The sequence below is a fragment of the Ahaetulla prasina genome, chromosome 4, assembly GCF_028640845.1.
Source record: "Ahaetulla prasina isolate Xishuangbanna chromosome 4, ASM2864084v1, whole genome shotgun sequence".
Lineage (NCBI taxonomy): Eukaryota > Metazoa > Chordata > Lepidosauria > Squamata > Colubridae > Ahaetulla > Ahaetulla prasina.
In genome coordinates this window covers 113,608,216-113,630,665 of record NC_080542.1, presented here as the reverse complement: position 1 = coordinate 113,630,665, position 22,450 = coordinate 113,608,216, and the positions used below count along the sequence as shown (strand labels likewise).

The window sequence follows — 22,450 nt, the reverse complement described above, 5'->3', positions numbered from 1 at the left end:
AGTCGCTCCGAAGCTGATCGGACACTAGTTAGGTCCTATTCTAGGACCTACCTAGTGGCAATGAGGGAGGCGAGGCGTTCTTACGCCTCCACCCTCATTGCGTCGGCAGATAACCGCCCGGCTGCCCTGTTTCGGGTGACCCACTCCCTCCTTCATCAGGAGGTGCGGAATGACCCTTTGCAGGGACGAGCCGAGGAGTTTAGTGGTTATCTATACGATAAAATCGCTCAGCTCCGGGACGGTCTGGACCGAAATTGGGATGATCCAAGTGAGGAAGAGGAGACACGTCTTGTTGAGCCGGTTTGGGATGAGTTTGACCCTGTGGCTCCCGAGGACGTGGACAGGTTGTTGGGGAGGCTTCACGCCACGACATGTTTACTGGACCCGTGTCCTTCCTGGCTGGTACTGGCCACTCAGGAGGTGACACGAGGCTGGCACCAGAGGATTATCAACGCTTCTCTGTTGGAAGAGGTTTTCCCTGCCGCCTTGAAAGAGGCGGTGGTGAGACCCCTCCTCAAGAAGCCCTCCCTGGACCCAGCTATTTTGGGTAATTATCGTCCAGTCTCCAACCTTCGCTTCGTTGTGAAGGTTGTAGAGAGTGCAGTGGCGCGACAGCTACCCCAATACCTGGATGAAGCTGTCTATCTAGACCCGTTCCAGTCCGGCTTCCGACCCGGATACAGCACGGAGACAGCTTTGGTCGCATTGGTGGATGATCTCTGGAGGGCCAGAGACAGTGGTTACTCCTCTGCCCTGGTCCTATTAGATCTCTCAGCGGCTTTTGATACCATCGACCATGGTATCTTGCTGCGCCGGTTGGGGGGATTGGGAGTGGGAGGCACCGTGTATCGGTGGTTCTCCTCCTATCTCTCCGACCAGTCGCAGACGGTGTTGACAGGGGGGCAGAGGTCGACCGCGAGGTGGGGTGCCACTTGTGGGGTGCCGCAGGGGTCGATTCTCTCGCCCCTTCTGTTCAACATCTATATGAAGCCGTTGGGTGAGATCATCAGTGGCTTTGGGGTGAGGTACCAGCTGTACGCTGATGACACCCAGCTGTACTTTTCCACCCCGGGCCACCCCAATGAAGTTGTTGAAGTGCTGTCCCGGTGTTTGGAAGCCGTACGGGTCTGGATGGGGAGAAACAGGCTCAAGCTTAATCCCTCCAAGACGGAGTGGCTGTGGATGCCGGCACCCCGATTCAGTCAGCTGCAGCCGCAGCTGACTGTTGGAGGCGAGTTACTGGCCCCAAAGGATAGGGTGCGCAACTTAGGTGTCCTCCTGGATGAACGGCTGTCGTTTGAAGATCATTTGACGGCCGTCTCCAGGAGGGCCTTCCACCAGGTTCGCCTGGTTCGGCAATTGCGCCCCTTCCTTGATTGGGATGCCTTGTGCACAGTCACTCATGCGCTCGTTACCTCTCGCTTGGATTATTGTAATGCTCTCTACGTGGGGCTCCCCTTGAGGTGCACTCGGAGGCTTCAGTTAGTCCAGAATGCAGCTGCGCGGGTGATAGAGGAAGCTACACGTAGCTCCCACGTAACACCGCTCCTGCGCAGACTGCACTTGCTACCTGTGGCCTTTCGAGTGCACTTTAAGGTTTTGGTTACGACCTTTAAAGCGCTCCATGGCTTAGGGCCTGGGTACTTACGGGACCGCCTGCTGTTACCGCATGCCTCCCACCGACCCGTACGCTCTCACAGAGAGGGACTTCTCAGGGTGCCGTCCGCCAAGCAATGTCGGCTGGCGGCCCCCAGGGGAAGGTCCTTCTCTGTGGGGGCTCCCACACTCTGGAACGAGCTTCCCCCGGGTTTACGCCAAATACCTGACCTTCGGACCTTCCGTCGCGAACTGAAGACACATCTTTTCATTCGCGCGGGGCTGGCTTAAATTTTATTTTAAATTTTATTTTAAATTTTCTATTAATAATTTTAAATGGGGTTTTAGTTTATTATATATTTTAAATTTTTAGGCTAATTATAAAATAAGTTTTTTAATTTGCATTTTAAATTGTATATTGTATTGCCTGTTTTTACTTTGCCTGTACACCGCCCTGAGTCCTTCGGGAGAAGGGCGGTATAAAAATCAAATAAATAATAATAATAATAACCACTGCACCACCATGGCTTATCACTTAAACGGCTAAATTATGATAGAAATATAAAATATATATGGTTATATATTACTGTATAGCATAGACAAGATTGGAAGATATTTATATCCCTTGTAATACTAGAAGTTAAAGTCATTCAATTAAATTGGTAATCACAGGATTCAAAACAGGCAAAGTAAATTCTTCACACCACTGTCAGTTTATCATAGAAATTGGCAACATGATAACACCAAGATATAGCATATCTTTGACATTCTTATGGAATACCTTTGCAAAATCCATCAATCTTGTGAAATTTCTGACTGACCTTCAATAGAACCTTGTTTTGTACTTGATTTATGGTATTTTTTATTACCGTCAGATACATTGGTGGCTTATAGATTAGATGGTTTCAAAAGGCATTAGGCAAATTATTAAAGGTTATGAACATCTCTGGTAATTATAATGTTGGCTCCAGGATCATAAATAGGATACCCTAGAGCAGGAGTATCAAACTCGCAGCGTTTTGGCAGCGTCACGTGAGGTATAACAACTTTTTTTACTAAACTGGGCCTAGGCATGGCCAGCATGTGATGCGAGTTTTACACCCCTTCCCTAGAGTATTAGGTAACTACTGATGAGGCTCTTTAAAGGTATCTGACTGGTCAGGTGAACTTCTGGTGAACTCAGAAGTAGAATTAGATCAGCCTTTGTTTGATTGCAGTAGAATAAACGAAACTTGGAACCTATAGTGCTCTGGTGGGTTGCTATTGGTTCGCCTGGATCAGGCGAACTGGTAGCGGTGGCAGCGGGAGGTTCCGTTCACCCATCCGGATGCTTCTGTGCATGTGCAGAAGTGTTGCGTGCATGTGAGTGCACATGTGTGCCCACAAGCAAAATGGTAGCAACGGGTTTTGAAACTTGCCCTTGCTGTAGTAGTGTGCCATGATACTTACTGTAATTAACCAGTTGTTTCTATTTGAAGCTGCTGTTTGGATCTGTCTGTGACCCTAATTGTCTAAATACCCTGATAATGGTATCAAGTTATATTGATAGCATTATAGCTACCTTTGGCGTTATTTTGAAGACAGAAGGTCAGAATAGATAACAATGATTAGCAAAAGATTAGCAGGCAACAGGCAAGGATTCTAAGATTTCACAAATGAAAATAGTTACCTTATTTTACCAAAGAAAACTAATCCATTAGTTCCTCTCCTTCACCTATATGCTTTGTTGTCTGTGCTATATACTGTTGCAAAATCAGTCTCATGTTTAAAATATTATGATCTTTTCTCTATATTATGAGAAAAGATTTCTCCATTTCCTCCTTAGTCAATTTACTGTATTTTTTGCAGTATAAGACATTCTTGACTATAAGACACTTATTAGCTTTAGAGGAGGAAAACAAGATTTACTTCCCGGAATACCGCCAATCAGCTGTTCTAGATGGCGGGGATTGCCGCCACTTCCTATCGCTGCCCGTTCACCACCACCCGTTCACCACTGCTGCTTGCCACCACTTGTCCCGCCCGTTCACCACCACCAGGCAAATGGGCGGTAGTGAACAGGCAGTGGTGATAGGTGACAAGTGGCAATCCCCATCGCCTAGAATAGCTGATCGGCATTATTCCGGAAAGCAAATCCAATCATCAATCAGCTGCTCGGCAGCAAAGGCTCCAGCATTGCCTGGCGGCGGCAGCACCAAACACTGCTACCACACCAACTCCCACCCCCACCCCCGCCGCAATATTCGCTCTATAAGACACACAGACATTTCCACCCACTTTTTTGGTGAAAAAAAGTGTGAAAAATATGGTATATAGTCATCTCCAGGCGGTGCCCAGGAGTCAACATTTTATGTACTATCATACCTGGATCATATGGAAATTATGTAGCTGAAATATTTAGGCTGAGGGCAAAAATATAAAAGAATGTTAAAAATTGATGTTAAAATGAAATGGTAGGATAAATTGCACATGCTCTTTTAAAACTATATGCATATGTTAGGCACATTTGTGCTACTGGGCATTTAGCATATTTTATTTTTATTTTTTCAGGAAATTTATTTTAGAAAATTTACATTGCCACCTATTTGCACATGGCGACTCAGGGCAGCTTACAGAAATATAAAAACCTCATATATAAAATAATAAAACTAATAAAAGAGAATAATCATATAATAAATTAGTATAATAATGTAATAAAATAACCCCCAACCCCTGTCCTGGTAACAACACATGAGCCATTTAATGGACTCCATCCTGATCTGTGTTCCCCAGGCTTGCTGGCAGAACCAGGTCTTCAGTGCCTTCCAGAAGAGTGTTGGGGAGGCATTCTAATTTCTGGGGGAATTCCAGAGAGAGGGAGTTACCACAGAGATGGCCCTTCTTCTGGGTCCCACCGGATGTGAGATGGGATCCACAACATTCCTTGCCTCCCTGCTTTAGTGGGTTGGGTAAATGTGAACGGCAAGAGATGGTTCCTCAGATAACCTGGTCCCAAGCCATGAAGGGTTTTAAATGTGACAACCAGCACCTTGAACTGCACCTGGAAGCAAATTGGCAACCAATGCAGCTCCTGCAGGAGAGGTGATAAGTTTGTACACCAGGGTCTGCACAAAAGCATGCGGGCTACTGCATTTTGTAACAACTGGAGCTTCTGGATGCTCTTCAAGGGCAGCCCCATATATAGCACATTGCAATAATCCTGAATCCTGAATCCTGACTGATAAGGGTCTAGACTCTAGATAATCTGTTTCATTCAGAAACCTCTGGAGCTGCCACGCAACCACCTTCTCAATCACCTTCCCCAAAAGGGAAAATTTGAGACAGGTCAGAAATTACCCAACAGGGTGGAATCCAGTGATGGCTTCTTAAGAAGAAGGCGGGCCACAGCCTTCTTAAAGTGCTGGAGAATTACCCCCTCCTATAAGGAAACATTAATCACCACCAGAGTCCACCCACCTGTCACCTCCTGGGAAGCTTTCACAAGGCAGGAGGGACATGGGTCTAAAATACAGGTGTTTGCATGCATACTCCCTAGGATCCTGTCCACTTCGTCAGGAGTGATGGGATCAAACCATTCCCAGATAACAGGGCAAGAACCTAAGAAAAGGCTTTAATAGCAGGTCTTATCCTTAATGTACTCAGAAGCAACTGGAGCTGGTCCTTATGTACCTTTTTCCAAATATCTTTTATCAAATATATAGGTTTGCCTTTGATTTTTTATTTAAAAAATGATTTTTTAAAAATAAAACACTTTTTTTTAAAAGATAGAACACTTAAACATATTGTGGCTTTTGGTTTCTACTTTGTTGGCATTTGAAAGAATATAGAGCCAAGCTGCTCACCTTTAGCGATTGACCAAAAAGAAAAGCTAAAGCAAGACTGAGGAAATAACTTGCATGATATAAATACCAAAAATGAATATTTTACTGTTAATATGAGCTATTAGAATAGTTACATAGTTGAGCATTTAGCATTGCTTATGGTAAAGAAAAATATTGCTCAGAGTGATTAAAGATGATGATTAATTCAGGATTCCAATCTTATTAGCATAATAAATTTGGTAATATTTATTATTAAATTTATATGCTGCTCATCTCATGGTTTGAAGCAACTCTGATTGGCTTATAACGTAATAAAACATGGATATAAAAACAATTATACAAGTAAAAACAGATTAAAATTATAAAATATTAAAACAGGCTAAAAAACCATGGGTTTAGAGCAGGGAGGTGGTAGTGGCTTTTCTCTTATACACTAGTCACCTCCAGCCAGAGGTGATATTTAGCCAGTTCTGACAGGTTTGGGTGAACAGGTAGCGGCAATTTTAACTGGTTCACCGAACCAGTAAATACCATCTCTGGCTAGTCCTCACCCACCTGCTCGACGCTCGCCCCACCCACTCCCACCCTCTATATGTTGACTTTGCCATTCAGCTCACCTAATCACCTCGCCAGTTGCCTCCGCTCCTTGGCCACTCTGCTCAGCTGAGCAAAGGTAAGCATGCTGCCCATTCACCCTTTGCCTTGGGTCGGGGCCTGGGGCCCAGGGCCCAGGGAAGTCCCATTCCCTGAGGCCCTGGAGCCTTCACCCACTTGCTGCCCACTGTTGTGTCTTGCCCGCTCTCACAGCAGCCGGGGCCTTCTTATCTGCTCCCGAACACGGAGGAATGTATGCCTCCCGGCCCCAGTCCTGGCTCCATGCCCAGACAAGCTGAAGAGGAGGGGGCACCTCCCGGTCCCAGCCCTGGCTCCATGCCCAAGCAGGCTGCAGAGGAGGGAGCACCCCCCGGCCCCAGCCCTGGCTCCATGCCCAGGCAAACGGAGCAGCTAGACCCCTCCCCCTCCTCCACAGCATGTGAGCCTGAGGAAAGTTTATTTCCAACAGCTGCTGATTGGAGTGACCCTCGCATTAGAAGACTGGATAGGCGGAGGCAACAGAAGGAAGGGAGGGGCAGGCCTTAATGAGTGCTGAGTCATGGAGCCACACCCCATGGCCTATATAAAGGATCTGCTTTCTGGCAGTCTCTGAGTCAGGCAAAGTCGAACTTATCTTGCTGAAGTCACTTTCTGGTCTCCTGCCTGCTCTGAGGACTTTGCTAGGACTTTGGGCAGAGCTGCAGAGGCAAGCCTGATTCGGATTTCCCTGACCCGGCCGTCAGCGGAGGAGTGGGACACGACATCCACTGCCCACCTTGGCTGGGACGGGGAACATGCTATTTCTCAGCTCTGGCCTTTCCAGGGCCTCCTCCTGCATGCTGTCCGCTCTCCCTTCGCCCTGTGTCACTCCATTTCTTCTCCTTCAGAGGCTTCAGCACTTACTCAATCTCCCCACTTCCTCCCCCATGACTGCCTCTTTCTTTGTCCCACGACCTTACCTTCCTCCCACGGTTGGCTGCCAGAGAAGACAAGCCAGGGCCGAGCTGTCGCTGCTGGGCTCCCTGCCAGCCTGCATTTGTTTGTCCCCCTTGTTGCGAGATGCCTGCAGCAGCCTCCTCTTTTTTTTTTGGTGCAAGAAGCCTCTCAGTCACCGCTTTGCCAGCCGGAACCAAGGCAGCAGCAATGGCTGGCTACAGGCTTCCTGCTCTGAACACTACCAGCCTCTGCTTCTTGAACGCGCTGAAAAAAAGCTTCAGTCAGTCCAGTCCCATCGCTGCCACCCTGTTCTTTATGCTGGCCATGCACATGCACCCCTCCGGTGCAGCAGGCAATGGGGTGCGCATGCGCGGCCGGTGCGAAGAACAGAGCGGCGACAGCAGTGATGGTCACGGAACTGAAGCTCTTTTTTGGCGTGTTCAAGCCCAACGGCGACGACTCAGCCCTGGGTTGCCTTCCTTGGCAGCCAGCCGCAGGAGGAAACTAAGATTGTGGGATGAAGAAAGAGGAAGTTGTGGGAGAGAAAGCGAGGATATTGAGTAAGGGCTGGGGGGCTTCTGAAGGAGGGGAAATCAGGCGATGTGTGGCAAAGAGAGAGCGGGCAGCCTGCAGGAGGCCTTTGACAGATTCTGAGTTTAGCTACCTCAGACAAGAGGTACCTGCCAGAAAACAGGTAAAAAGGCTGCAATAGGTGTAAATTTTTTCTTAGTGGGTTCTGTGGGCATGGCTTGGTGGACATGGCTTAGTGGGGTCATGTGACTGAGTGGACATGACAAACTCAATGTCACTCACAGCAAAGTGCGCCCCACTAAGCCACGCTCACAGAACTGGTAGTGGAAAGATTTGAATTCCACCGTCTCCAGCCAACAGCTTCACCTTGGCAGAGCCGAGTTTTAAGGCTTTTCCTGGAGGCCAGGAGCCTGGGGGTGGCAAGATGTTCCAAAATATGGAGGCCCTGGGTGTAATGTAATATCTACATACATTAATGCACAGCCCTATATATATGCTACACAGCAGTAATGTAACAGTGGCTTTCAGCCAAGCTCTCTTTTTCAGAGATTCAATTTTTAATTGGTCAGGCCAGTTATACAGGTTTAACTCCATCCCTTTCATTATATTATTGTGATAAGGGGAGTCTTAGTGATCAACTTTTAATTGTTAACAGTAGTATAGAAAACAAAACAAAACAAGAAAATGACTCTGATACCACATCTTGTAATTCTCAATCAAGGTCTGTTTTTATATATCATGCTAAGTCATAATGAAGTTTCCTTTGTTTGGACAAAGAATATTGCGTAAAGTGAGCTGTTGTGGTTTGTGTAAACTACCCATTGTGGTTTAAATGCATAACTTATGGCTTATTATCTGATATCACCTCTCTATTGATGTGTCTATAACTACTCTTGGTGGTTTAATATGGTTAACATCTTTGTGAACCCAGCTGTTCTGATTTTTGTAAACCAGCCATTTATAAAAGATAGTTTATGGCATAGAAAATTAATATAAACACAGCCAGTTTCAATTCAGTCAAGAAACCATATTCTCAGATGTTAATAACAATGATGAAAATGTAAATTTAGTGAAAATTAACTGCCCTTGAAAACAGAAAAAGGCTGATAATATTTTAGTAAATTTCCACTACAATGGCCTATTGAGTCTATCATAGATTTCTGTCACAGAGACATTCTGTTTATCACAATGTAAAAGAAAGTGTGGAAATCGAGAGCTGATGCAACAGTGGTGGACAAATATGTGCTAGCAATCTTGCCTTCAACAGCACACTGGAATAATACTTGTGTGGTTTCAGCAAAAATGTTGATCTCTGCAATAACCCTGTATTTATCCTTAAAGTGAGCATATTTCTACATTTTTGTCTTTCAGATTTCAGCTAAACACATTTTTATTCTTTTAAGTGTAGAGTTAAACAAAATCCAAATCTACAATATTCAGTGCTTACAAATTAATCACCTCTTATACAATTTGGAATACACTTAAAAACAAGTATCATACCATAATTCATTATAGCTTAGATGTCAGCTTTGGAAGCCATGCTAGGCTGAAGGCTTCCACATGCTGCCACTTTCTCCGGTGTGGGAAAGTAGGAGGGTGCAAAGGGCTATTAAGACATAACAACATTTTTCCTGCCGGTCAAGGTCAGGCTGGGCTCAAATCTGGAGGAGGAGTGGCCGGAGTGATGCTTCGACATGGGACGATCAAGGAATAGAACATGTGACCGGCAGAGGGATCATGAGGATGGAGATTTTGGAGTTTGTATTACTGAGGGAGGAACCAGAATCCCCAGTTTTGGTTTTCATCCAAGTTTACCTATGCTAGTATGCTATGCTCATCCAAGTTTACCTATGCTAGTAAAAGAACTTTGAAAGATGTTGGCTTTGGAGTCTTTTCTGCAGGAGGGGTTTTCTGGAATGCTGACGTTAGATTTCCTAATGACTGTTCACTCTATCAACATCTTAAGAGATGGGGCCAGTTGAAAAGCTTTGTTTTACATTTTGAATATGAAAGACTAGTCATAATTAATATAAAAAACAAATAATTCTTATTTTTGAGGTCCTTATAGTTGTGAAGAAAATCCTCCTAAATGTTTTGAACATGTCCGTCCTTTTTCGGGATACATTATGTCTCCTTCTATATGCATATGAGAATTCTTTATAATTCCATAGATGGCTTCACTGAAAAATGAGATCTGTCTTAAAATTTGCCCTAGTCTAAAATCTATGGATACTAATGCAAATCCTATGGAGGTTCTTACGAGGATTTGAATTCTATCATTCAATCTATGAAGACAGAATGGAACAAATGTTAAGAGGATGTTAAAACTTAATTCAATAGATTCTATGTAAATTTACTTTGAGTTAAATTGTATTTGATGAAATTTAGCTAGTTAATCTTCCTGCAATAATATTAATCGAATGAGGAAGTGATGGTTTTTCCTTCTACATTTTCATTTATATTTACATTTACATTTACATTTACATTTATATTATACTATATTATATTTCTGGGGAGTATTTGTGTGCTACAAGAGGATGAGTTGCCCTTTCCATCTCACTGATAGAAAATCAATTGAGACACATTATTACCATGTTCCATGAGATGTATTCCTATATAGTGTCCATACAAGTACCATGTATGGTACTTGAACTCTGATATCAGCTTATTTAGCCATCCTATTGTCTTTTTCTGCAGCATTCTAGTTCAACAGGAAGATCAGCAATTTCCAGATATTTTCAATCTCCCTCTTCACCCAGTGTATCCAAATATGTTGACCTTAATTCTAATATGCTTCCAAGTGTTTATTTCTTTATTTTGAGAAAATTGATATATTTTGTCCTTGGGATGTCTGTCTATCTGTCTGTTTACCTAATTTCTATAACTAGAAATTAGTTCTATAACCAATTTCTATGACTAGACTTGACTTGACTTGAATTCTTTATTGGCCAAGTGTGATTGGACACACAAGGAATCTGTGTTTGGTGCATATGCTCTCAGTGTACATAAAAAGGAAAACAGAAACAAAAATACATTCATCAAGAATCATAAAATGATTAGTAGTAGGTTATTAGTAAGCAATCAAATCATACTAGAAAACAATATAAATCGTAAAAATGCAAGTGACATGGTTATAGTCATGAGTGGAAGAAGATAGGTAATCATAATTATATTATCTATAATATCCATAATCATAATTATAAGAAATATATAGGAAAAAGTTGGGGTGGAAAATTAGTGATAATAGCAAAGACATTATAATGTCATATTGTGGGGGAGAATGTAATGATAAACCATTATTGTATTTTTTTCAAGGTAACTACATAAATAGACAATAAAAATGATTGATAATACAGTGCTGGATAATGATTCTCTCAAGTTGGATGACACTCAACTTTACTAAGAGCTAGAGTCATTGCCAAATTGCCATGCAGAAAAATATATTTAAATTTGTAAAGACAAAATTACAATAAGAACACGGAATGTACAGTAGAAAGTATCAACATGGAAAAGATCAATAGTGAAAGATCAAATACACATTGGCATCTTAAGTATCATTGAAGTAGATTGAAATTCAACATTTCACTCTCAAAATCATTTTATTACTCCTCTTATTTATTTCACAGTCATGAAGTACATAACAAGGACAGTACTAACCAGAAGCTAACTGGATGTCAGAAAAAATAATGGAAATTGCCAAGTGAAAAGCCACAGCTAAGAAAGATAAATATCTAGGGAAGGAACTTAACAAAGAATATCAAAATGCGGTTGGAAGAAATGTGAACTAGTATTACAACAACAAAACCTAGTACTGTATAATAGGTGTGTTATCAATGGTCTCTGCCACGGAGATAGTGCTACATTCCAACTTCAGACCCAAATAATCTCTATTCTTTTACATCTGTTTATTTTAAATATAAATATGTTGTATCTGCTACTCTACTGCCAAATAGCTTCCCAAATACTAAATTAATATAAAATATTAAGATGCCTGATTTTCAGTTATGATACTTTCAAAATAAGAGCTTAGACAAAAATACTGAATGGCTAAAAAAAACATGATTAAAATAAAACAAAATAAAACAATGGTCTTCTCTGGAACGATTTTCAGTTTAAATGTAGGCCCTGCTCTGATATTTTAGAATTTTTTAAAAAAGATAAATCAGTATTTTCTTCTAATTAAGAGACCTCAGATTGCTATTGCTCCAACGATCTGAAGGTTTTTAAGATTCCCAGGTAGCGTTAGCACATTAGGACGCTAGTATTTGTTTATAATTTCCAGCCTTTTGGGCATATACAGCACATTAAGAAGCAGTCCTCGAAGCAAATAGTAATAATTATCACAGATAGCCGTTCATCATGTGCTCCCTATAATATTAACTTTACCAAAACTGCCCTACACCCCCCCCCCAGCTCCTATACATCCGTACACAAAGCGGCTTTCAGCTACCACCCTCTCCCTCTCGCCCTCTTCTCCACCTACAGGTAAAGTGGAAGTCAGTGGTTGGTTAGATACACTGCCTTTCGGAGGTTCTGACCAATCAGACACGAAATAACGGCAGCCGGGCGCCCAATGGGCACAAGACTGGGCGCCCCCTGCCCGCTACAGGCAGGGTGGTGGAGCCTGCGGTGGGTATTTAGAAGGAGGACGGTGCAGCTTGGGGGGAGGGATAGGTGGCGGGTCGCAGGTGCGGTGGTGGTCTCGAGTTTTTAATCAGGCAGGAGCCCGAGTCTTATGCTCCCCGCCCACTTCACCGCCGCTGCTCCTCCTCCTCCTCCTTATCTCCAGTAGTGGCCGCCTCGTCCATGGACGATGTAAGCCGCGAGGGGTTAAGCTGCCGAGACGGGCAGTCATGGCCATATCCCGGCGATAAACGCGTCGGTGAATGAACTGGAGTCTGCCTCTCTCGGCCTCTTCCCGTCCCCTCTTCCAGGGGGCGTGTTCGCGCGTGAGGGAGTCAGGAGAGAACCCTTCTTCGTTTCTTTCGCCTTCGGAGCGCCGCCATGTCCAGCTCTTCTTCGCAGACCCCTCCTCACCACCAGCCCTCGCAGAGGATGCGCCGCGGCGCCGCCGGGTCCCCAACCAGCGGTAACGCCGGGGTTTCGGTCGGTAGTAATGGGTCTGGTGGAGGAGGAAACGGCGTTGGAAGCGCCCCCGGTGGCGGCGCTGGGACTAGCCGCCTGCTCCAACCGATCCGCGCCACCGTCCCTTTTCAGCTCCTGAGGGGAAATCAGCAGAGCCCGACTCGCTTGCCGACCTCCTCAGCCTCCGTGGGGAGTAATACCGGCCCAGGAGGGCCGCGAGGCGGAGGGGGAGGAGGCGGGGGGAACGGCGGCAGTCCGTCCCCACCAAACTCTACTTCGCCGTTGGCTCTGGCGGCTGCTGCTGCCGGCGCCTCCGCCGTTGTTGTTGCCCCGCCGGGAACAGGCGGGGCGGTAGAACCGAGCAGAGCGAAGGTAAGGCAGAAGCGCTCGCCTGACAGCAGCAGCAGCACCGCTGCCACCACCACCACCACTAACGGCGGCAGGCGGAGGAGCAGCTCACCTGAGAGAAGGAGCCCCACTTCGCCCATATATAGAGGTAAAGCAGAGACGGGATAGAGCTGTAACCCATCCACTCCCATAAAAGCCTCCCTTGTCCTCGTCCCTCCCAAACACGGTTTATTTAAGGAAAACATTAGGCTTAAATTTACGATACTTGACAAACGTCCGCCCTCTACATTGCCAAGTGATCGCTTTGTAACTTCTACTCTGACAGTGAAGCTTCAGTTGGGGAGCTCAAAAGAGAAAAAGCAGATTTTTAAACACAACAGTTTTCCTCAGCTGAAACCGAAAAAGATTTGCCCCTTCACCTATTCGTTGATCACTTGCTCCTTTAAACGCTGTTTATTTCTCTAGAATCGGACAACTAAAACGTAATAAAAGCATTGTTTCTCTCCCACCCACTCCCAATCCAGATAGATGGGTAAATGAGGGCTGGGAACTATATTGATAATTAAAAGTGTAGACTCTTGGAGGTTAATTTGGAATAACACAACTTGAAATGCATGATGTATTGGTGTGAGTGCTGAAAATCGTTAGTGGTTTGCTCTTTTAAGAATTTTTTATCAATGTTTTTATGATTGAGAACTTTAATGATGAATTCATGCTTTCAGTGTCTAAAATGCTTTTCTTTAAGAGGCAACTTTTATATAATTTACATTCCTAACACTGTGCTTTAGAAACCCATATATGCTTCTACTTATAGAAATAAGGAATATGAAAACTAGATTAAAACATAATGCTGTTAATAGAAGTGCAAATTCTTTATATTATTAGCCATAGGATGTGATGGCAGAATAATTGTTTACAGCATTTCTAAAACCTGCAGGTTATATGACTGCCTGCAGTTTGTACAAAAACTCTTTAAAAACTATAAATGCAATCCCTTTGTAGATTAAACCTAAATGTTAATGAAAACTATAATCTTAAAATATGTGTTCCTTGTTTATTCATTCTAAATATGCCATGTAAATTTGTAAATTAAATTCCTCAATATAATGCAGATAGAAATCAAAATACATTCTAAGTGTTACAGAAACTAATAAATTATTTAAGTCTTCTAACGTGACAGTGATTATTTTAACTGTCCAACTGTCCCCTTTTCCTTTCCATATTTAGATGAATCATATTAATACACTACTTACTTTATTATAATTCTTATATATGCTTTAACTTCAATACTTTTGCATCTGTAGTAATGCTGGATCTGTGTTTAATTTTAATGGTAAATTAAATAAGCCTCTTGGTAATATTGAAAGCAGCAAGTTGTAATGAGTCTTGCCTTAAATTCTTTCCATTAATTCTTCAAATAAATACATTTCACAAGTTATTCATGGCTCTGATTTGAAAAATTATACCAAATTGTATATTATAGATCTTTGTGTTTGAATCTGTATGTGATCTCTATTTAGATAAAAATATTTGGAAATTATTTATGGAATTAATCTTTATCTGACTTGATAAAAATGGAACTTCATATTATCAAGTTTACAAAAATTAAACAACGGGCACAAGACAAATACAGGCAAAGTAGTAAGAACATTTATTTACTTTTAAAAGTAATAATATATGAGAAAACTCTTTTCATAGAATATTTATCCAGGATAAAATAAAACTCTTTTATATATGACTTAAATCCTTTCCTAAAATGTTTTTAAAAGAGTAAAATAACTTATATTCAATTAAGCAATCCTGTAAGCTAAAAATAAGTGACTTCATGTTTTAATTCTGCCTTTAGCATTTGTAGCAGTGAACAGTTTGAGGTAAGTGAGAGTACAACAATATGAAATAACTGACAAGACACAGTTACCTGAATGCAGGTAATAATGATTCATCCAGTTTGCTCTGAATGATTGAAATGTGCATAAACAGACTAGTTTTACTTATCCATTCCTGTAATTTGATAAGTATGTTCTTTTCTTTACACAACTCAATAACTTTATTCTTTAAGCTACGAAGTAAAATACATTTAAAAAAAATGCTGCAAAATTGCTTTGTGGGATGTGCAGTTGGCATTGAATACAAAACCAATGCCATTTTTTAAATTTGTTCCTCTCTCAGCTGTTACCTCTTTGGCCTGTATAAAGTATTTGAAAAAGCAATCTGTATTTACAGAGGTTTAAGAATTGCTTTAGACCTTACCTTTGTTGGGAGATAATAATACTTCAGCTACTAAACATTTGAGAATCTTAGTTTGTATTTATATTAACAATTGCCAAAAATGCAGATGTAATCATCTATGTTTAATACATAAATAAAAGTGTAAGTGATCTGCGGTCTTTTTTTTAAAATAATAGGGAACTTAAATTCTTTTTCTTTAGTGTATGATTCTCCTATCTTTTTACAATGCAGCTGAAATTTTTCATACGAACATGTAAACAAATTGCCAGGTATTCTGAAAACTGCAAAGTGCTATGGATTGGAAGCTTGTACGGGTCAGGCAGCTGCCACTGCAGACGCTGACATCATTCTTGCCTGAATGAAAACAGCTTTCTCTAAGAACTCTTTCTCCACCCTTATTTTTCATCTCTAGAATGCTCTCAAATTCTTCTTCAAAATTAATAATAATTCTGATTTTAAAAACTTACAAGCCAGAGAATAATTACGTATTAAATTTATAGGTATACCTTTTTCAAAATATTATTATAACTTCCATGTTTATCAGTTCATCTGCTTAACTATACATCATTGTATTTTATATTTTATGCTTGTATATTTGTAGCACTACATACTATCTGGTATCTTACAGTTTGTAATTTTGTTAATTTTGTTATGATAGTGACTTATTATTAGCTTTATTACTATTCAAACATGCAATACACCATATATTTTATAGAATGCTTTGGTAATATTACAAATGGAAAAACATGTAACCCATTTGTAAATAGTTGCAAAGAATAAACAGAACTGACTAGCATGGATTGGCTGCCATTCCATTAATATATTGGCTGTCCAAATACTATAAAAGGTGATGGCTTTTAAATTGTGAGAAAGGCTACTTCTAAAATGGTTTCTCTTAAATAGAATTACTGTCTTATAAGTACATTTCATCCTTTTTAATGTTCTTAATCATATGCTAAATAAATTAAATCCTTTTTCAAATATGTGTAAAAGTCTTCAAAATCTATAATGACAGGATAGGTGATGATTAAAATGTGTAATTACTTCAGTATAGTTTAAATGCATGTAACTTGTCATTTATAATGATTAATTTTTTAAAACAAGCTTCTAATGAACTGTTGCTAACATTTTAAGAGCAATTTTGACTCTGATTGTATTGAGGCCTAGAACACACCCCATAGGCCATTTTCACCAGTCCACAGCTTTGACCAATCTAATATTTTAAGATGAAAGGAAATTAACTTGAGTCATAAATAGTGAGCCTATAGTGAAAGCTGAAATTTGTAATTGGTTTTATATTCGATTTCATATTATATGACATAATGAACTCTTTCTGATATGCTTGATGGCCCAATGCCTTGAAATGCCACAATGCAAGAAGATACCAGATTGTTTCTAAATTTATGTTTATGAGGTTATGAATTCTGAGTGTACTTTATCACTGGTTGCTTGGATAGGGAGAATTTCTATATAGTGCTTATAGAATTCTATATAAGATATAAGATTATACTATATAATCTTATAGAATTTCTATTAGATTTTAAATGTAATAAAATTAATTATGTCCCTGAATTTGAACTACTCTGGCCAAAATCCAAAGAACTCTAATATTAGTTTGGTAAAACCCAAAGAGGATTTATGCTTGTATTTTCCCCCTAAATACTGATACTACTCCAATCATATTTTTTATGATAGTGCTTTCTGAAATGTTCTTCAACTTTAAAGAAGCAGTGGATATGTCTGAGAAATGGATGTTTTGGTCAGATTTAAAGCTTGGATATTAAATCCTAAATACTGACATTCAAATTTTGTGAATGGATTATCTTAATTCAGTGAAACTGTCCAAGTCTAAAGGTTCTTTGATTCATGTTATTGAGCCTGACAAAATAAGCCTTATTTTTTAAATATTAAAAACTTACACAGAAATACTAATTATACTAACTGTTAGGAGTTTGAATGAAACTTTATTGTATTCTTACATATACTGCTGTGTTAGTAACATTCAATTTTGTATGTATACATTGTTAACATCTATGGGATATAGCTAATTGCACACTGAGAAATAATTTTGCATTCTTAACACAGTTGTTAAATTGATCTAAATGATTCTAAGGCTCATATGTCAGAAAACAGATTTAAGGTTCAAATAGATCAGTGGTAGTAGTGTGGCAGGTTGGTTGCTTACAAAAGTATGCCTTATTAGTTAAATGTGTTTGCCACATAAATTAGCCTATTTGCAAGTAGACATAGTACTTGTTCCTGGTGGCTGACATGCTGACTACAGAGACAAATTACAGATGGAAAAAGTACTCTGGTTGGGTTTTTGCAATTTATAAAATTAAAATATAATTGGCTAGTTTGTGGCTCATTTGCTCTAGAAGACTAGACGGTAGAAATCCAAACGATTCGACTGTTAACCTAGCTTATTTAGTTTAGCCTTAACTGTCATATAAACTATAATAGTGATAGTTTCATTATGGATATTGTTTAAGTAAATGAAAATATCCTTTCCCTCATTAAAATAAAAAAAAAAGTTTAGAAACTACATTCGTGACTTTTTGAATCCTGAATTTGAAACAAATGGGATTTTTACATGCTTAGCAGGAAGGGTGGTAGCTATAAAAAGAATTGTTGGCAGGTTTTTTTGTGGGGGAAGCCTGATCAGGATTGAATATGTTTATTGCCTTTTACAAGGGAAAGAAAAATAGAAACTTTCCTAGTCCTAAAACTTAAAAATATATTTTGTTCTCCTTCCTCAAAATATTGGAAGTTTTTATGGTCCTTTTCTCCACTCTTAGTTATCACTCCACAAAATCTTTTAGATTGTGAAGAAAGAATATATTTTATCTAAGTTAAAAATATTTTGAAAGGTATAATAACACTTGGAACATGCACAATATTAATGTGCATATTTCAGCCTTTTAATTCACCAAAATCCCTAACTTTCTCATAGAGAGGGGAAGAAATGTGCCTTGCATCTCAATTTAGGCTTTATTATTATTATTTTATTTATTATTTATTCAATTTTTATACCGACTCAGGGCAGTGTACAGCCAAAATAAAACAAGCAATACAATATACAATTAAAACCCAAATTAAAAAACTTATTACACCATTGGCCTAAAACTTTAAAATATAAAACTAAAAACCCATTAAAATTCATAATAAAAATTTAAAAACCCAATAAAAACCCAATAAAATTTAAGCCAGCCCTGCGCGAATAAATAGATGTGTTTTCAATTCATGGCGAAAGGTCCGAAGGTCAGGTATTTGGCGTAAACCAGGGGGAAGTTCGTTCCAGAGGGTAGGAGCCCCCACAGAGAAGGATCTTCCCCTGTGGGCCGCCAGCCGACATTGTTTGGCGGACGGCACCCTGAGAAGTGCCTCTCTGTGTGAGCGTACGGGTCGATGGGAGGCATGCGGTAACAGTAGGCAGTCCCATAAGTACCCAGGCCCTAAGCCATGGAGCGCTTTAAAGGTAGTAACCAAAACCAAAACCTAAGCTTTAGAGTTAGAGAATAGATAATTATAATATTTATGTTTTGCTTTTATATTTTGAACAAGAACTTTTAGCTCAGTTTTCTTCTTTCCTGATCCCACATATAGCTAGTATTATTTTGTGGTAGTACAGTGGTTAGAATGCAGTATTGCAGGCGAATTCTGCTGACTGCCAGCAGTTCTCACTGGTTCAAGGTTGACTCAGACTTGCATCCTTCTGAGGTCAGTAAAATGAGGATCCAGATTGTTGGGGGCAATATGCTGACTCTGGAAAATGCTTAGAGAGGGCTGTAAAGCACTGTGAAGTGGTAAGTCCTACAGCTAAGTTCTAATATTTTAGTATTATTATTTGTAATATACCACCAAGGTTCAGTTATAGAATTTGCTATTTTTTTTCTTGAGAGGTGGAAAGGGAGATTACTAATGATATTATAAATAGTTTTTCTTTCATTAGATATTTTTCATAAAATGTGCACATAATTTTAGTTGATGAGGAAGAGAAAGGAATTTTAAGATAGGAGAAAGTAGGAGACTAAAAAAAAGGTAAAACAGTTTTCTTATTGTTATATGCAAGAGCATTATAATTGTCCGATTCCTAGTATGGAACTAGATATACCCTTTATTCTGATTTTTTTTTTTTACTTTTCTCTTTCTCCTCCCCAGATTTTAGTTATGTTACTGTAATCATAATTATTTTTTTCCTAACAAAGCACTTGATTAGATCTATGGTATATATACTGTTAAAAGACTATTAGATTATATAGTACAAAATATAAAATGGATAAAAACAAATTGCTTCATTTTGAATTTAAATCAGATTTTTCAAAACTTTTTTTTTTTTGGCAAAAGGAGAACTTAAATGACCTCTCAAAATTACAAAGATAAAGAAAATTAAGATATTGAGATAATAGATCTGGACAAGGAAGAAGATTGGCGCACGTGCGCACACACACACACACACACACACACACACACAGCGGGAAAGGGAGATAAATGGGGAGGGAGGAGGAGGAAAGCAGAAAAATGCAAAGTGTAAACAAAGTACATTTTTGCATACTTGAGAATTTGCAGGAATACATTTCTGGTTCTAAAATATACCTTCCATCAGCTAAAAGTAAAGCATAATTATTTTATTTATTTATTTATTTATTTATTGTTTAAATTTATATACCGCCCTATCTCCCAAAGGACTCAGGGCGGTTTACAGGCATTTAAAAAACAGGTAAATACAATCTAAAAACAGTTAAAAAACTTATTCTAAAAGCCTAAATTAAAAATATGAAAATAAAACCCAATTTAAAAAACCATAAATTAAAATCTAGCTCAGTCCTGCGCAATTAAATAAGTATGTTTTAAGCTCGCGGCGGAAGGTCCGAAGGTCCGGAAGCTGACGAAGTCCTGGGGGTAGTTCGTTTTTATGACGTAATTATGACACAATTAGTTAATTGTAATAGAGCCCTTGATTAAATTAATAGTTTGTGTCTTGGTCATATATTCTCAGGACTTGTAATAGTCTTTTACTAAAGATGGCTTTTCCATGGCATGTTTTTCCCAATCCATAAGTAGCTTCCATATTGAATAAATATTTTATTTATTAAATGTTTTATTAGTGTGGTATCTTTTTGATCCATTCTAGTAGAACACTTATAACAGCGACTGCCAACTTTTTGGTATTGGAGACTGGTTCTGTGGAGGGCAGTTTTTCTGCGAGTGTGTGTGTGTGTGTGTGTGATTTCACACACTGTCTGGATCCCACGGGTACACGGATAGGGCTTTGCTTGCTTACACAGCCTAATTCCTGGTGGGCTACAATGCCTGTGAATTGGGAACCCCTAACTTAAGATGGAAAAACTTCCAAACGTGGATTTTGTAGAATATTATCTGTGTAATTGGGTAGTTTTTTATAGCATTAAGAAACTACAAAAATAAAATTAGGTGTGCTGAAAGAAACTGACAAGATTCCATATCCTAACATTAGGCTTTATTTTCTTAGTAAATTTAGTATTTTTCTAAATACATAGCTATCACAACTGCCATAACTTTGGAAACAAAATTGTTTTTCAAAATATTTTCATATATTTTTACATGGTGCTACAAGTTTTTGAATTTCTAAGATTAAAAGTATATAAACCTCAAGGATGCATTCAAGAGAGGAAATTAGAATCATGTTGCAATCGATAGAAAATTAATCCTTTATGCGAGGTCAGAATATTAGGAATTTGCTATTCAAGTTTGATTTTCTCAACATATGTATGTGAAAATGTGTCATAGATCTAGCAAAAGAAATTTCTGCAAACAACTAAAAACAGTTGTTGATACTCACCAGATTAGAAAAAGTTACAAAACTATTTGACAGGATTTGGACTCCACCATTTCACTGTCAAGCAAATCATGTATAAATGGAGGCAGTGCAGTGCTTTTTTTACTCTCCCTGGGAGTGACTGACCAACCAAGATCACATCAAGGGCAATTTGGGTAATATTCTAGAAGGGCTCAAATAAACTCATAATAACATCTGAAACGCTTCTTTTTCATTGGCAAATGTCAGAGTTTATGAGACACCATCAGGAGAACACTGAATAACAGAGGTGTTCATGGCAGGATTATAGAGAAAAAGTCACTATTCTACAAAAATAACATTGCTGCCCCACTGCAGTTTGCAAAAAGTCATATGCATAGGGCAGAAGGCTGTTGTAAAAATGTTATGTGAATGGAGGATGGTGCTAGCTAGCATTATCTTAATTTGGGCCTGCTTTGCTTCCTCTGACATAGGGCAACAGCTATCTTTGATGGAGCTATGAATAATGAATTGTATCAGCAAATTCTACAAGAAAATGTCAGGGTATCTGTCCATGAACTGAAGCTGAAGAAAAAGTGGGTCACGTAGTGACACAGTGATTCAAAACACACAAGTTGTAGTATCAATGCATGGTTAAAACAGTAGAAAGCTAATGTTTGGAATGGCTAAGTTAAAATCTGGCCATTAATCCTATTAGAAGTGTTGTGATAGGACCAGAAGCGGGAAGTTCATGTGAAGAAGTCCACCTTGATGCTGTCTGATAAGGAGGCATGCACTAAAAAGCCTCTAAGCCGATATGAAGGACTGATTAACAGTTATCATAAACATTTTTTTGCAGTTATCGCTGCCAAAAGAGCATATTAATTACTGAAAACAAAAGCTCATAATTTTGCTACGCACAAATAAATAGTTTGAGATTATTGTCTTCAATGAATAAATGAATTAGTGTAATGTTTTTGGTGCATTTATTTAATTAGGTTCTCTTTATTTAATTTTAGGACTTGTTTGGAATATACATCATGTTTTAGGTCATATATTTGCTGAACTATTGAAAATGTTCAAGGATTCACAGACTTTTTACATCACTGTAGCATAGACCCAAGCCATGTCATGTAGAATACCATATTTTTCGAGTATAAGATGCACTGGAGTATAAGACTCAGCTTAGTTTTTTGGGATGAAAATGTGGGGAGGAATCTGCCTACCAGGTATTTATCTGGCTAGCTTTTGAGCGTGCACTTGCACTTTTTATTCCCTACTTGGGCATAAAAAACAGCTTCTAAAGCACAGGATCTTTGGAGAGAGAAGCAATAAGAAAAGCAGGTGAAGTTTGGAAGATCACTTCACTTGTTAGCACCTTGTTGAGCTGAAAAACAGCTTCTAAAGTACAGCTGAGGGAGCAGCAATGAAAAAAATGGACAAAGCATGGAGATCACTTCACTCGCTTGTTAGGGCTGAGAAACAGCTTCTAAAGCACAACTGAGAGACCACTCGCTAGCACCTTGCTAGGGCT

General features: G+C 39.6%; 2 protein-coding genes across 2 annotated transcripts in view; both read left to right on the top strand.

The window, feature by feature from the left end:
- UMAD1 (UBAP1-MVB12-associated (UMA) domain containing 1) overlaps positions 1-9,815 on the top strand; it is a 140,391-nt gene extending 130,576 nt beyond the window's left edge. The window contains exon 5 of the mRNA XM_058182197.1: positions 8,850-9,815. Coding sequence (XP_058038180.1) covers position 8,850 — 1 coding nt within the window. The 3' untranslated portion in view covers positions 8,851-9,815. The remainder of the gene's footprint in view (positions 1-8,849) is intronic.
- A 2,108-nt stretch (positions 9,816-11,923) lies between these two features.
- Positions 11,924-22,450, top strand: part of GLCCI1 (glucocorticoid induced 1) — a 43,635-nt gene continuing 33,108 nt past the window's right edge. Inside the window, exon 1 of the mRNA XM_058180919.1 lies at positions 11,924-13,059. Within this exon, the coding sequence (XP_058036902.1) occupies positions 12,483-13,059 (577 nt within the window). The 5' untranslated portion in view covers positions 11,924-12,482. The remainder of the gene's footprint in view (positions 13,060-22,450) is intronic.